This window comes from Buceros rhinoceros, unplaced genomic scaffold, assembly GCF_000710305.1.
Source record: "Buceros rhinoceros silvestris isolate BGI_N320 unplaced genomic scaffold, ASM71030v1 scaffold10402, whole genome shotgun sequence".
In the NCBI taxonomy this organism is placed as follows: domain Eukaryota; kingdom Metazoa; phylum Chordata; class Aves; order Bucerotiformes; family Bucerotidae; genus Buceros; species Buceros rhinoceros.
Window position 1 is genome coordinate 25,735 of NW_010399494.1, and position 15,749 is coordinate 41,483.

At 38.7% G+C, this 15,749-nt stretch overlaps 1 protein-coding gene across 4 annotated transcripts in view; it reads left to right on the forward strand.

Moving 5' to 3' along the window:
- The first annotated feature begins 8,335 nt into the window (after positions 1-8,335).
- SLC1A3 (solute carrier family 1 (glial high affinity glutamate transporter), member 3) overlaps positions 8,336-15,749 on the forward strand; it is a 66,551-nt gene continuing 59,137 nt past the window's right edge. For all 4 annotated transcript variants that reach the window (XM_010131497.1, XM_010131500.1, XM_010131499.1 and 1 more), the window contains exon 1: positions 8,336-8,516. In XM_010131497.1, the coding sequence (XP_010129799.1) occupies positions 8,336-8,516 (181 nt within the window). The remainder of the gene's footprint in view (positions 8,517-15,749) is intronic.

Genomic DNA, 15,749 nt, shown 5'->3' on the forward strand with positions numbered 1-15,749 from the left:
TATGTCAGAAGAGCTTTCGCTGTATACATAAATCTAAATAGAAGCAATGTGCAGTGTATCCATCCTTTCCGTTGTTACAGAAAAGATGGTTTTAAAATGTGGAGTCAACACTCTTTTGTTTCTTGATTTTCCTTAACTTTTAATCGCAAATTTCTGAATTTCATTTGTACAGCAGTAATATTGATATCCTCTCAGACACTGATCGAAGAACGTAGTCCTTCTGAATAGAATAAACTGAGCTAATATATCATACTAGAGATACGTCATAATTCATTCAAAACATGCTTGCTCACGCTCCTATCTAACATTTCATTTTTCTGTAGATCTGATGACAGGCATTTGATCACATTTCAAGAACAGTGAGTAATAAATATTAAAGGACTGTTCCTATTTCCTTTAAAGTAAATTACAGATTACCAATGAGTTCTGTGGGCCCTGGATCCCAATAAAGAGTGGAATTTCAGAATGAAAAACACAGCAAGAAAATAAATGCTGACCACCACACAGCCTGAGTGTCTGGATGCCAGGGATACTATGAAACAGGTATTTTGAGATCTTCCATGGAATGTTAAACAGATCATCCAGAGGAAACTGATGACTTTAAATCATCTCAGCCTGTGTGGACTGGGAAGACAGAAGCACAGAAGACTTTCTGCCATTCTGTTTTCCAAACCTGATGCTGCTTTTTCCCTTGCTGAAAATTTGCATGTTTTTTCAGAGCCTGTTTCTTTCTCACAATAAACAATACAAAGCCCTCCTGCCAAAAAATTGTCCAAATGCCTACCAGTTGCTATTACAGTCATTATTCTAACAGCAACTTTTATCTGTGTGATTTTAAATTATAATCATTTTTACAAAAGATTTTTATGTGTCTTTGATTGCAGTAATTATGATTCCGCAGTAGTAAATGTGTATTTAAAAAGTCGTGTTAGCTTACTCCTCCAAATAAATGAGTTTCCTTAAATGAACTTCATACAATGAGTGGTTTTCTTTGTATTTATCTTACTTGCTATGCTAACAACACACTAGGACATATTAAGCAGCTGATAAGCCTTTGTTTCTTTATAAAAAGAACTATAAACAAGGTTGTCACATGAAAAGCAATGTTTTCTATGAAATGTGGTGCACGCATTTCTCTTTAGTGTTGTTTCTCACCTATCTACTCTTGCTTGGTCTAAAGAGATCATGTCAAGAAAATAATGCGATGAAAAAGGAAACAAGAATCTGAGACCATATCTGTTGTACATGTAATGTACATGTGCTAGCAATAAGCCTGTACCCTGCGTAAAGAACATCCAGCATAACGAGCATCACTGTATCCAAGAAACGGGCTTCTTCAAGAGCCAGTCTGGTAGAGAATAAAGGCAGAAAACAGTTCAGCCAGTGGGACGCCCATCAACAGTGCTGTTATCCTAAAATAGGACCCATGTGGGATTATTGCTCTGTTGCTACTGTGACCAGTAGGGATGGAAGGTCACGATTTAGAGTAACCATGATGTGTTTACTTCCACCCAGAGTTTCCCCAGGGGTCTCTCAGTAGCTCAGTCAATTCATAATCTGCTGAAGTTTACAGCTGATCAGAGAAAAGGTTTAAAAAAGGAAGAGGAAACAGAGAGGGATCTGAGAGAAAGAGGGTAGCAAGTTTCTGGCTCCACTGCCGCACTCTTTTGTAACTAGCCACAATGCTGTATTAACTTTTCAAATGAACCTGTCTGTCTCTTGGCACCCGTTTAAGCGGTTGCCACTAGCTGTGGGAAAACCAGTGAAGCTGTACTGTGCAGCAGTTTGGATCTGCTATCAGCTATCAATTGGGTCGATTTCTTACAATGACAAAATCCCATCCTGTCTCCCACCCTTCCTAGACAACCTTGTCTATTCTTTAGTGAGAATCGCTTCTTTGTACATACAGACATTCACATTCCTGATAAGACAGTCAGGGGGAAAGTTCGTGAGCCACATTCTCTGCTGGTATAACTTCATTTCCCTTCCCCCTTCTCCCGGGTGAGTGGGTGATCTGACTCCCTGTGTTGAAAGGAAACAAGGTTGTCTATTCAGCTGCAGACATACAGTGTGTGTTAAGGCCCAGACAGCCCATGATGCTGAATGGAGATACTAGAGGTTCGTGTTTCTCTGCTGGGAATTTTCAGAGAGCAGAAAAGGAATGCTGCGTTTTTGTCGTACAACTTCCGACTGGCAACTGACAGAGCTTGAAAGCATAAAATCGCAATTATTCTCATGGCACAAGACCTCAAAATTTCAGAAGAAAATGACCAGGAGGATTGGCTGGCTGGCATTGTGAGCAACTAAGCTGTAATGGGACACTAAATAGAAATGTAGAAACAGATCGCTGCAAGTCTGAGATCTGCTGATTAGATTGGCCATTACTATTTACCGTTCTGCCTAATCTCAGGGAAAATACTTTGCTTTTGAAATGTTCTAATGATGGAATAGTAGTATTTTATAACAACAATTTAATCTTTACCACTAAGAAAATTTTACAACATAATTTTTATTGGTAATTGTGCTTGATGAATGATTTTCAATGTATCAAAGATAAGTGCAAATTCAGTGTAACCAGCACAGTAAGTTCCCTACTAGAAGTGACCAACAGCTACATGCACTGATTCATGTCATGCAGTGGTCTTAGAAGCTGTGAACTGTATTACTTTGGGAGTAACAAAACCAGATCATACAGTCCAAGCACTAATGGGGGTTTGGGCCACCAAAAAAGTTAGAAGTAATCCAAAGTAACACTTGTGCAGTGTGTACACTGCAAATATCACATCCTCAATACCAACTATAGATCTACAGATCTTTTCCTGCAGCTCTTCATTTTATGGTTGGACTCGATGTTCTTAAAGGTCTCTTCCAATCGAAATGATTCTCTATTTGCTAACATAACATAGCCATGTTTGATGTGTGTAGAGCATGTGCAAGTATATAAATTACAGCACACTAGCTCATCCCACTGTCTTCGATCAAGCAATGTGACAGCTTTCATTGCATGAGTTCTTAATGAAAAATAAAAGTGTATTTTTGCATTTGGCTGACCAAAAATGAGATATTCATCAAATACAACTCTGATAAACAGATTTGAAAAGAAACAAATACCAAACCTCAATTTCTCATAGTCACTTTAACATGCTCAAAAAAAGCAAGAGCCAACCAAGTACCTCAGGAAAAGAAACATGCCATGGTCCTGTGGAAATATGCACGAGCCTAAGACTGTGTCTTAGCTCTGCTAACTATTTGCTAACATGTATGGATTAAATCTGACCACTTAGAGACTCAGTTTCTTCATTGGTACAGCAAGGCATATTGGTGATTGACAGTTCTAAGCTGGGTTTGAGCTTGCAGGGGTGTCATATCTATTCTTATTTTGTCCAACTTAATTGAGACTGGGGACATACCAACATACCATTTACTGTCGACAAACACATTCTTTCACAAGAATTGTATTCCAATTTTGCTGTTGTGGTTTCAACAATACTTCACTGAGCTTCTACCTAAAATTCCAAAACTTCAAAGATTCAGCCAGTATTAATTTATAGGGCTGATTTATTAATATGAAGACTGGGTTATTTTTACTGTTAAAAAACACTATTTCAGCTGAGATGCATGCACTCTCATACTAGATTTATTATGGTCTGGGAAATGAAATGGTGGAACAATGTGTACCATGTGTAGCTCCATTTCCACTTGCACTTGCTACAACTGACTTCCTTGGATTTTTGCTTGATAGCTCTAGTCAGCTGAAAATAACAATACTTTATTCGAACAGCAGCTTACGCTCTGGTACCTTTACTTATTTTTCAAATAAGTATCACTCAGATACTTTGCTGACATGCAAAGTACATTTATTGACTGATTTTATTAACCGCAACCGAACAGGGCTTGAGTTTACTACAACACGTGATTCCAGCTGCCTGAATCCACACTGCCTGGGAGGATGAGGTTCAAGTTAAAGCTAGTCCTTACCCTACACTTGCATTTCCAAGCTTTGCAAGCCACCTGGTGCATTGTCAAAGAAGGGCTGAAAATGAGACCCAAAGCAAAAATTAGAGTGCTGAGCTAATATGACAGAGCAGACAGGCTTATTGAGGCCATAGGTCATTCCTTGTTGATTTTTATTTAAAAAAATCCAAAAAAACCCTAAAACCCAAACCAAACCAAACCAAACAAACAAACAAACAAACAGAAACCAAACAAAGAAACCCAAAACCATGAAGCATATAGAAGTGTAAAATTTGTGGTACCAACAGTGACGGCTGCTCTGTTTTGCTCTATGAAACATACCACTACAATTGCTTGTTCACAGTGTTAGCAGATCCAATCTGAAGTCCACAATGTTTCCAGTAACTTCTGGTTTTAGTTACTCTTCCTACAAACTAATACTATTGAACATTACAGGCAGAAGCTCTTAACCAGTAACATTTTAAATTTGTCCTAGTACTAACCTCTGTATACTAAATCTCTTAAATCTATGGTGTATGTAAAAGGAAATTCCAGTGCGTTGTAATTTCATGTGTTGCAGAGTGACACTGCGCAATGAACTGTGACTCATTTATTGCTATCCAGGAATATCTAAAATACATGTTTATTGTAATATAAAGGATAATACTCTTTATGAAGTGTAGCTTCTTTGTTTCACCATCAAAATCAAAATAAATAAAGGAAACGGGTGTCAAGAAATGAAGGAGAGAGGAAAAAAAACAGAACATTTTGAACAAGAACATGTTGCCAGAAAGCTCTTAATGTTATGTTTTTCTAAGCACTGTAAAGTAATATCTGTTGCTCACTCAGAGCTAATAAAAGTATCACTGCTGAAGTTAAGCTAAGCTGTACGACTGCTTATTGTCTATTTCCATTTTGTCTTGCTGAATAGTTCATTCTCTCGCAGGATTATCCTCCATTCTCATGGACTCTATTATTAATGACAGCATTAAATGATGACATATTTTTGGATCACCTAATTTGGGGCCTGACCCCTGTCGCATTAAGGCAACTGGAACATTACTATTCATATAAACAGAGGGCAGAACGAAGCCCTTATCTAGGAGGTTTCACAGAAAGCATGCCATGCTCCAAAAAAAAAAAATCAAACAAGCAGATCACTAAAGGCCAAAGGGCAGTTTAGACGTCAGTTCCCATCTCCAGCCAAAATGGTGAGAGTATTTAAAAACATAAAATAAGAATGAGATAGATAATTAAACTGCCAGGTATAAAAAAATACAACATGTGTTTCTATCTTTGCAACACAAGCTGTCAACATTTTTTCTTGCTTTTGGCATCAATTATTAAGTTATTTCAGATGTTTACTTTCTTTCTTAAGTAAAATACCTAAGATCGAGATTCTGCCGTACACGGTTCAATCCCAAACCTACATTAATAATAAGCAAGTTTGCATTATACTGCAAGATTATTTTTCTCTACATTATACATCATTATTTGAAGCACATTTTAATTAGAAAGCACTTCAACAGAACCATTACTGTCACTGTGTGGAAGGGACACTGCTCTTCTGTTTTGTACCTAACTATTTTTTGTGAGTTTAGTACATAAGTTTATTTCTGTACACTTAAAATGGCTTCCCAGAAAAAAAGTGTTAAAAGCCACATCATCTATAAACAAATTTCTTAAATTATATGTTTAGCATAAATGCAAGATGCATTAGAAATATAATTATTGAATATTTTAAACTAACTTTACCAACATTTAGAAAGAAAATGTTCCTCTAAAACGTGAAAGAAGGTCTTTGGGTAATTCCTGTGACTCTCTGCAAGTATCTTTTCAATAGTACAAACTTTTAAATGCTAAAAAACCCTAAAGACCGCTTACTTCTCAAAAGTGGTTGTTTTATGCTTTTCCCTTCATCATTTATTCCATGCTATTGAATCAGGCTGGATGGGGCTTAGCACCAGTGAGTTTAAATCCTAAACAAGAGGCAAGTCACATCACGTGTTTTGAGCATCTACAAGAAACATACAAAGAATTGTAGCTGATTGTGTTTTTCTCTATTGACAGTGCTCCAGTTGCTTTGGAAGATGTCTGGTTCCCTACTCTGGGAAGAGTAGATCATGAATAACTGTCTTTAGGAATTAGACAATATGTGATAGCCTCACACCGTGTCCCTTTTTAGAACAAACTAGCATACTCAGGTATTTTAACGTTTATTTTAAAAAGCACAGGAATGGTGTTATATAATTATGTTTAGGCTTTGCAGATTTCCAGTCTGGAATATCTGATGAAGAAGTGCTCCAGCCCCCACTGCTCTCCCTCTGTGTGTGTGTGTGTGTGTCTGTGTGTCTGTGTGTGCGTGCGGTCCTTCAGTTCTTCCTGGGTTCTGATTTTGCATTTCTAACGAAGCTGAACCGACAAAGCGTTAAAGTGGTCTAAAAGGAAAAACAAAGGAAGTGACCCTGCTTTCACTGTGCCAAGACTAATCAATATTCCAGAGGCTCAGCTCTCCCCTCTCTTCTCTGTGTTTTTATTTTTTTCAGAGTTGGGCTAACAGTCTCCTCCCCTTTCCTTAAGTTACAGTGATAGTAAATTGCTGTAGTCCAGAGCACATGCAGATTGTCAGTTTTCCCCGTATCCCGCTCACTCAGCTCTGCGGCTCCGTTGTCTTTGCTGGGACACCCCCACCTTTCCTGCCACCACCCAGTCCTTAGGGTACTGAAGATCTGAAAAGGTGAGCCGATCGTTTCATTTGGTGGGTTCTGAGTACAAAGCCTTAATTTTTCACTCTCTGCCTTTGTACGTTACTTAATGTAATGATCTTTTGGGCTGTTCTTTCTTCATTTTAATGTAAATTATAAAGGACAGAGTAGCTGCAATGATCATCTTGGGAAGAAAAGACACTGTGAATGAATCTGGTTTTTTTTTTTTTTACACAATACTAAGATTAATTGTTCTGAAAAAGCCCTGCTTGCACACAGCAGTCATGTCCAAGCTAGAATACTTACCGATTTAAATATCTAGCTCAGTCTCAGAACATTTCCGCTCTCTGAAGAAGCAAAGCATATAGTGTTCTGGTAAAATTCAGAGAGGGTATTGCACTAAAGCACTGATCTTGAAACATATGGTAGAAGCAGTGAAAAAGATCTCACGAGAATGGATTTGTTACAATATGGTATTTCCCCTAAAGAATGATGTTTGGAAACTCTGTTTGTTTATATTCTAAGTTCTTCTTTAAAAAAGTGTTTAGGTACTGGATTCATTAAAAGTAAGATGCTAGAGTTGGACTATGTATTAATGAAGATTTCAGTGGAAGCAGCTAAATCTATCCATTTATTAATTTCTAATTTCCTCATAAAAATATGCCTGTGTTTTAACTAAGATTTCAGAAAAATGGATTGTCAGTCTGGAAAATGCCTTTAGCAGGCTCCAGTATTAAATAAATTCAAACCAAGCAACCACCAAAAAAAAAAAAAAAAAAATTAAAAAAAGTGTCCCAGTGAAGAACTTTTAATACAGAAACATTTTAAGGTTGATTCAGTATGTGATTTCTTAAAATCCCCGTAAGTGCTGTCAGGCCAACCTAAGCATTACTTTGCAATGTGAACTTGTATTACAGTCTGTAGTATCAAGCTAGGGGGGATATAACTTCTGATGCTTTACAGATACGCTCTGAATAATTTATACACTTCAAATATAAAACATAAAACTGTCAAGGGCATATCTTCTAAATAATCATTGAAGGATAAATAAACCATTCCTACTCCCTTTTGCCGTGTGAAAAGAAGGAATTCAGCCAATGCGTTCAACCATTTAAAAACCTCTGAAATGCAGAACAAGCAAAATATTTCTCTTGAATGGTTAGCGTGGAGGTGAGCTAGAATTTTTTTCAGATATTATGGGCCTGCTAAACAGATAAAAGCAAGCCTGACAGGTAGTTTCAAACACTGTAGCACCTTATGCTTCCACGTGTGGTACTAAATTTGCTATTAGTGTATCACTAGCAACTGCAAAAAAAAAGTTACTCCTGGGTTTTGCAGCATGATAGCAATTAGGATTAATTTCTGAAGACACAGGACACATATCTGACCAGTCCATGTAATCCTTTCAAAGAGTCCTTTAACAGTCATTGAGGCTATGTACCAAAAACTGCGATCACCAACTTAGGTACTACAAATAATACAAGTTTTACATAAACCCTAAGAATAATTGCTTCCATGAAAACATATGGCTAAACATTCCTCTAAAATCCTATTGCAATATTTGAAATTTCTTGTCTTGCAGGTTTCTCCAGTACCTCCCACGGAAGCAAGTCTTCCACTTTTCTGAAGGGATATTGACAGAAGTTAATTATAAAAGAAAACTTTCTGCAGGATAAATGACTAAAGGCAACGGAGACGATCCAAAACCTGGAAGTAGGATGGAACGCATTCAACAAGGAGTCAGGAAACGTACGCTTTTGGCAAAAAAAAAAGTGCAGAGCATAACAAAGGATGATGTTAAAAGTTACTTATTGAGGAATGCCTTTGTGCTCTTCACCATTGCCGCTGTGATTCTTGGTGAGTAATTTGTTCAAGAGGAATTATCTGTTCTCCCGTGCGTTTGACAATGACGATTTGCCTGAGCGATTTGCATTACAAATGAGATCCCAAATTCTTCTGCACAGATAAGAATGTTCTGGCTTGGGGAGTTTTGGCTTTGACAGCTGCATGTTGAAATTTAGGGAAGAGCCATTTTAATTATTCTAGTACTCCTAAGGAGAAACTTGGTGAAAAAAAATCAGCTGTTTTATGGATTGTTCTCTTGAAGAATCAGATACAATAACTGAATTTAATGTTTTCAATAAAATCTTTTTCTACGAAAGCCAGCTGCGGCAAAATGCTCAGGATGCAACTTCTATTTATGTAATCTATCAAAAATAACACCTTGCAATGATAAACAGGAATCCTCAGTGAAAGTAATTAAGTTACATTTCTAAGCAAAGGTGTATATTAAAGCCTCAATCTTTTCAGTTTCTCCCTGATAAACGCAAAACAATCAAACCTAAGTACAAACCTAAGTACTCTCTCAGTCTCTCACAATCTTACACATGCATCTTTCAGATGCAATTGGAGCAACAATGGCAATGTTACTTATTCAGAGGACTGCAAGATAGCACCTGATTAAATGCCTTTTTAGAGTATATGGGGAGGAATCCAGAACATCAAACAACATTTAGAATAGGATTGCACTGGAATGTAAATTTATAAAACTGCTACACAGTTTGAATTTACGTTAGAAAGAGAATCTTCTGAGAAAAACATACAATTTTTAAAACAAATTTTTCTTTATATTAATTATGTGATCACTTCTGGTGATTTTCCTCTAAGTACAGGTTTTCTAAATGACACCATATATTTCAAGTAATACCATTCTTAATAGTGTGAGCAAGAACTTTGTGGCTGTACTGTATTACTTTCATTTTTATTTTCTGATTAGTTTGAAATACAAAACCTGTGTAGGCCCTAATGTCCTTGATAATGCTGTTCTGTATAAATCTGCTTGCTATGTCTACAGCTTTTTCAGAAAATAAAATTTTAGGGCTTTATCTTTATTGTTGCTTGATAGCGCATCTGCAGGGTTGTTTTAAATTAATTCCAGGTTTGGTGGTCTTTTTTGGGGAGGCAATTCTGTTAATTTGCATATAGGTAAAACAAAGTACTTTGTTGCTATAATAGCTACAACAGAAGTGTTAGTCTCCCATATTTGTCAACAGTATTTGATCACAGCTGCTTTTAATTCCTATATAAGAATCGTTCAATGCAAAAACCCTATTAATATCAGGGGTAAAAAAACTATGCATTTTATCTACAATGGTCAGGAAAGGAAAAACAAATTAAGCAGGTTTTGAAATACTGTCCAACCTCAAAGGAAGGCAATTCTGAGTCACCTGTCTGTACTGCACAAGATTAACGTGCTCTTGTGATTTTTTCACTGTCATCTAACTCCAGTGTGACTCCCATAAATTTGACAATGTGGACACAGACATGTATGCTGGACAAGTGTTTTTACTGTTGCTGTATGTTCCAGTTAGCTATAGATGACTGGTGACAAATGTCTGCTTACAGCTCCACTAGCACCTACAGCAATGACAAACTGTCAGTAACGGGGTACACAAGTTGTAGAAATAATGAAAATGTGCATACTAGCATGAACCAGCTGCTCCAGTTCTGTTCATGAACCCAGAGACACACCTGGTATAATACACTATGATAGAATACTCCAAAATTATCTCAAGTTTGTTATTTGTGGTGTCATTTTACAGTATATGATGAGAGCAGTAATAGCTCATTCTTGGTAGCTCACAAAAAAATAAGGTTTGGGTTTTTGGACAGTTTTTTGCTGGGCAATATTTAGAAGTAGGGAACAGCTGGCTAAAGTGTTTGGAAAACACTCAGTTTGGTTGAACTCCTTCTGTCCTGTTTGGCAGTAACTAAATCGTTACCATCTCTCAGTTGTTTGGTCATCAGTGGAAAGTCAGATGGTGGGCTTGATCCCTTTTCTAGTGCACAGTAATCAAGATGGTGAAATTAGTCCACCAAGGAGCACCATTGGCTGTCTCATCATGGGTGCTTGGATGTGAGTGTAGGTGGGAATCAAACTACACTCAGGCCAGGGTTGAACAAGAAATGATGCTTAATGCTTAACGGTCTCTGTAATCTAAGCAGACAGATGACATCAGTTTTTTAGAGGTGTCAGTCCAGCAATATTCATAAAGGCTAAATTCAGGAAAAGCAAAATTATAGCTTTAAAGAGAGCAGCATTTCTTCAGAAGCATTACCTTCAGGCCTCGTTTGTCAAGGGACTGACATGAAAAAGCCTATTTAACATTTCCAATTTCTTTGCTGAGCGGGATTGGTGCTGGCAGAGGTTAAGGAGATAGGATCGTAGGTCTTAGCCCAGTTTCAGGACTGTAGTTTACAATAGGCACTTCAGTGTGTGTCTGTGGAACACGCACTTTGCTGTGAAAAGGGTAGCTGCAACATGCATTTGTTTGTGTTGCTTACTGGTATTTTGCAGAAAGTAGAGATTTTATGGCATTCACATGATAAGGAGAAACACATCCATTTACCCTAACTTCTTCTGTCACTCTGATTCCAAACTGAATTCTAAACTGAATTCACTAGCTGCTACAATACAAAACCAATTAATCTTTAAAAACATAAGGAAAAAGATGCCTGAAGTCATCATCATGTTGAGAATTACTTAGCACTATTCCCCGTTTTCTGAAAACCTTGTGAAAGGTCCTTCTGAATTCCCATTCTGCATAGGTAGGGTCTGTCTAGTGCACTGCCATTATCACTGTTGCTGCTGTGTAGTGAAACTTAAACTGCTTTCAAGCCCATGGAGAAACTTCGAGAAAAGCATGGTCAGTAAGAGAGTTATGATGCAGTTTTTCGGATCCTTCTGGTACACCTATGTCCTCTAATCCTTGACAACCCAGAAATATTAAATTAGTTTTCTGCAGTGGATCTTGGCAAGAGCCAATGACTGAGAACAATTATGTGAGGCAAATTTGGGAAGCTGACCACTGGTAAATTCAGAGTGTCACAATGACCAGGAGCAAGTTAAGGTAGGCTGGGGTCACGGTGGCTCATGGAAAATGTGAAGTCTTGCAAACTTTGAAGTGCTAGCCAAATTACTGGCAGAATCCCAGGCAGTGCCCTTTCTCCCACACTACTTAGCTCCATCATCCTGTCCCCAAAATGCCTTTCTTTCAGATATCCTTCCTTCAGCAAATTGTCTGATTCTCTGAAACTTACCTCCTATTTTCCAAAAATGCCACAGGAGTCCAGCCTTTACTCTGGCAGGACTCCTAAACGCCAAAGAATCTCCTGTGAATTCTGAACTTTTACTGAAGGAAAGATTGAGCTGTACAGAGCTGCTGAGCAGAGGTCCTGAGAAGCTGTTCACAGAGAAATACTGTTTTAACTGAGGGCCTCAGAAAAGTAGAGGAAGGTTGTGGAGCAAATGCTGTAAAAAGCAGTTTCTGCATAGCTGAGAAGGCATTATGGTTGCAAATCGCTAGCTGAAACCCTGTTTACAATGCTGAAGTTATATGCTGTAGTTGCACTAGGAGGATGGAGGGGAAGGGGTATAGGTCCAGTACTGCTTTCCAACTGCATGTACGTCAAAGGGAGACCAGGACTGGCTGTGTCAATGAACCCAGTTTTCTGCAGGCCATTTTACAACAGATGTGAAATGAAGATAGGCCAACACAACATCTCTTCTACAACAGCTTGCACCATACATAAGATACGTACAAACTTCCCAACATCTTTACAAAAAACCATAAAGTTAAAAGTACAGAAGGAAGGGAAGAGAGATTAAGGCATTGCCAATGTGCCTAAGTCCCTGAAAAAGGCAAAAAGTTAGATAAAGCCTGCAGATGATGCCTTATAATACAGAAGGCGAAACCCCCACAAAAGCCCTAAAACACCTGAACAGTGAAAAGCTGTGCAGAGTGGCAGACTCTCCTATCTCAACACAATTCTGGTCTAAACAATAATTCAAAATTAGTCCTAAGAGGTACACATGTGTAATATGCAGGTACAGAATCCTGGATAATGCCTGCAAATAGGTCAGTCCCTTGTGTGTCAAAGCAACATCTTGTCTGCTACTGCCAGATGCTTCGTATCCAGAAGACTGAGGCTGACATACCCAGAGAAGGATATGTGAGTGTTACACACTGACAATCATAGAACCATAGAATTGTTTTGGTCGGAAAGGATCTTCAAGGTCATCAAGTCCAACCATAAACCTAACACTACCCGGTCACCACTAAACCGTGTCACTAAATGCCACACCTAGAGGTCTTTTGATCCACCTCCAGGGATGGGGACTCCTCTGCTTCCCTGGGCAGCCTGTTCCAGGGCTTTACAGCCAGTTCAGTAAAGAAACTTTTCCTAATGTTGAATCTAAGTCTCTGCTGGCATAACGTGAGGCCGTTTCCTCTCGTCCTGTCGCTTGTTACTTGGGAGAAGAGACCAACCCCCACCTTGCTACAACCTCCTTTCAGGTAGTTGCAGAGAGCGATAAGGTCTCCTCTCAATCTCCTTTCCTCCAGGTTAAACAACCCCAGTTCCCTCAGCCGCTCCTCATGAGGTTTGTGCTCTAGACCCTTCACCAGTTTCATTAACCATCTTTGGATGCACTCCAGCACCTCAGTGTCCTTCTTGTAGTGAGGGGATTACTAAATTGTAATCTGAAACTGAATTAAATACAAAATCTGAAGGCAATGCACAAAACAACGAAAGGAACTGGGAGGACAGACAGAGGATAAACACAACTAGTGTGACTGCACAGAACATCTGATCTTTTTAACAAGGTGTGGAAAACAAAATATCTGTATCCCTCAGCTGCTGATCCAGATGTCAAGGTTACAGTTCAAATTGTCACATTTCATGTGTTTGTATCTTAGTTTTTAGAAGCCTTATTAACATCCAGAAGATCTAATTTCTTTATTTATGTTCTTTAATATGGGATTTCTTCGTATAGTTTTCCACATGCACTTTATCTTGATTCACCTCAGAAGATAAGTATTTTATAAAAATACTTTTTCTTCAATGTAATGAAATAAGCGGAAAACTTTACATCCCTAATTGTTTCAGGAAATTGTGTGAGAAATTTAACTGTATGAATAAAAGTTTCAGGAATGTATAAAAAACTGAACTTGCCATCTTCAGCTACACCTTCACTGCAGCGATCGCAAAAGCATGCCGGTGCAGAGGACAGCTCATTCTAGCTTTACAATAGCTAGGGTGCTAGTAAAGATCTAACAACGTTTAACATTTACTCAGCACACGTTGGCACCTTATGATTTCACATGGCTTTGCAGTCACCGTAGTGACTACAGCGTATACCTACTGAAAAGTGGAAAGGACTAGCAAGTCCTAATACTGGTTCTTCTGGTGTTGAAATGTCTTTTCAGGACCCTTTGATGCTCAATGCTATTTTTTTTTTTTTTTACAGTCTTCGAGATGACCCTTCTTTCTGTTGTAACATCTTCTGATAGCATGGCAGGGAATTCTCTTGTAAATCTTGAGAAAACACATAAACATCCCATTGTATCCCAGGATATCCTTGAACTCTGCTTTCTAAGAAGTAGTATTACGAACATTTAAATTTATTTTCTAGAGAGAATATTTAGAATATTACCTTCCTTTTCACAAGCTGTATGAAGAGAGCAACAGTGTGTGTTTGTTTTGGATTGGTTTATGACCACTCAGGCATAATACCATTGAGCACCATTTTGCATTCGACAATTTAGAGCAAATAAGAAGGTAGTAAGTCTATACTTAGCACAATTTGTATCTTTACTGTGCATATATGCACTGCTGCTGTCTCCACAATGCACAGCTGTGATCCACAATGTAGCCAAGACAGTCCAACAACCAGAGCTGTTTCACTTCAGTAATAGCAGAGTGCACAGTAAGAAACGAAGACTGTGACAATAAATTAACGTAATTTTATTTTGCAAGTAACTACTAAACTAGCGTAGTGCTCATATTTCACAGTCTGACATTTATTACTGGCTACTTAATATCAGATTTCAGGTTCTTTGTATTTTCGTTTTTTCCCCTCCCTTTTGAAAAGTATCATCTCTTTCGAATTTTTAAGTGTTAGTCTGAATCTTACAGTGTCTGTTTATGGTTTTTTCCCCCAAATTAAAACTATTTCTTCAAAAATTATTAACATTTTGCTTAGCGTTTCTTTCAGAATATTGCTTAGGAAGATTTGAGAAAGCAATTGTACTGGGGGGTTCTTTAGGCTGGAACAGAGGCAGACTCTGAGTTCAGAATAAACAGAATTAATTTCTTCTTAGCTGAGCCCAAACTGTCTTGATTTTCTTGTATGCATCTTAATTTTTTGTTTGGTATCACATTTCTCTCTCTTTTAACGTGTTCTCTCACCTAGGACTTGCATCCCACTCCCTTTTCTCCTATAGTGATAGGTCTTTGCTTTGTTCTCACGCAAATTTTACCAAGGCTGCCTTAGGCATCTCACCATGATCATTGTGATGCATATCTACAAGAAGGGCCAGAAGGAGGATTCAAGGAACTGCAGGCCTGTCAGTCTGACTTCAGTGCCAGGGAAGGTTATGGAGCAGATCATCCTGAGTGTCATCACATGGCACGTACAGGACAGCTAGGTGATCAGGCCCAGTCACATGGTTTATGAAAGGTGGTTCCTGCTTGACCAACTTGATCTCCTTCTATGACAAGGTGACCCACTTGGTGGATGAGGGAAGGGCTGTGGACTATCTAGACTTTAGTTAAAGTTTTGATAGTGTTTCCCACAGTATTCTGCTGTGGCTGCTCATGGCCTGGACAGGCATACTCTTCACTGGATAAAAAACAGGCTGGATGAAGAGTGGTGGGGAATGGAGCTAAATCCAGCTGGCAGCCGGTCACCAGTGGTGTTCCTCAGGGCTCGGTGTTGGGGTCTGTTCTCTTTAACATCTTTATCAATGATCTGGATGAGGGGATTGAGTGCACTCTCTGTCTGTTTTCAGACAACACCAAGTTGGGCAGGAGTGTTGACCTGCTTGAGCATAGGGAGGCTCTGCAGAGGGAGCTGGATAGGCTAGAGAGTTATGAGGTTCAATAAGGCTAAGTGCCGGGTCCTGCACCTGGGTCACAACAACCTTCTGCAGAGTTACAGGCTTGGGGGAGAGTGGGTGGAAAGCTGCTCAGTGGAAAAGGACCTGGGGGGGTTGGTCAGCAGCTGAATATGTGCCAGCAGGGTGCCCA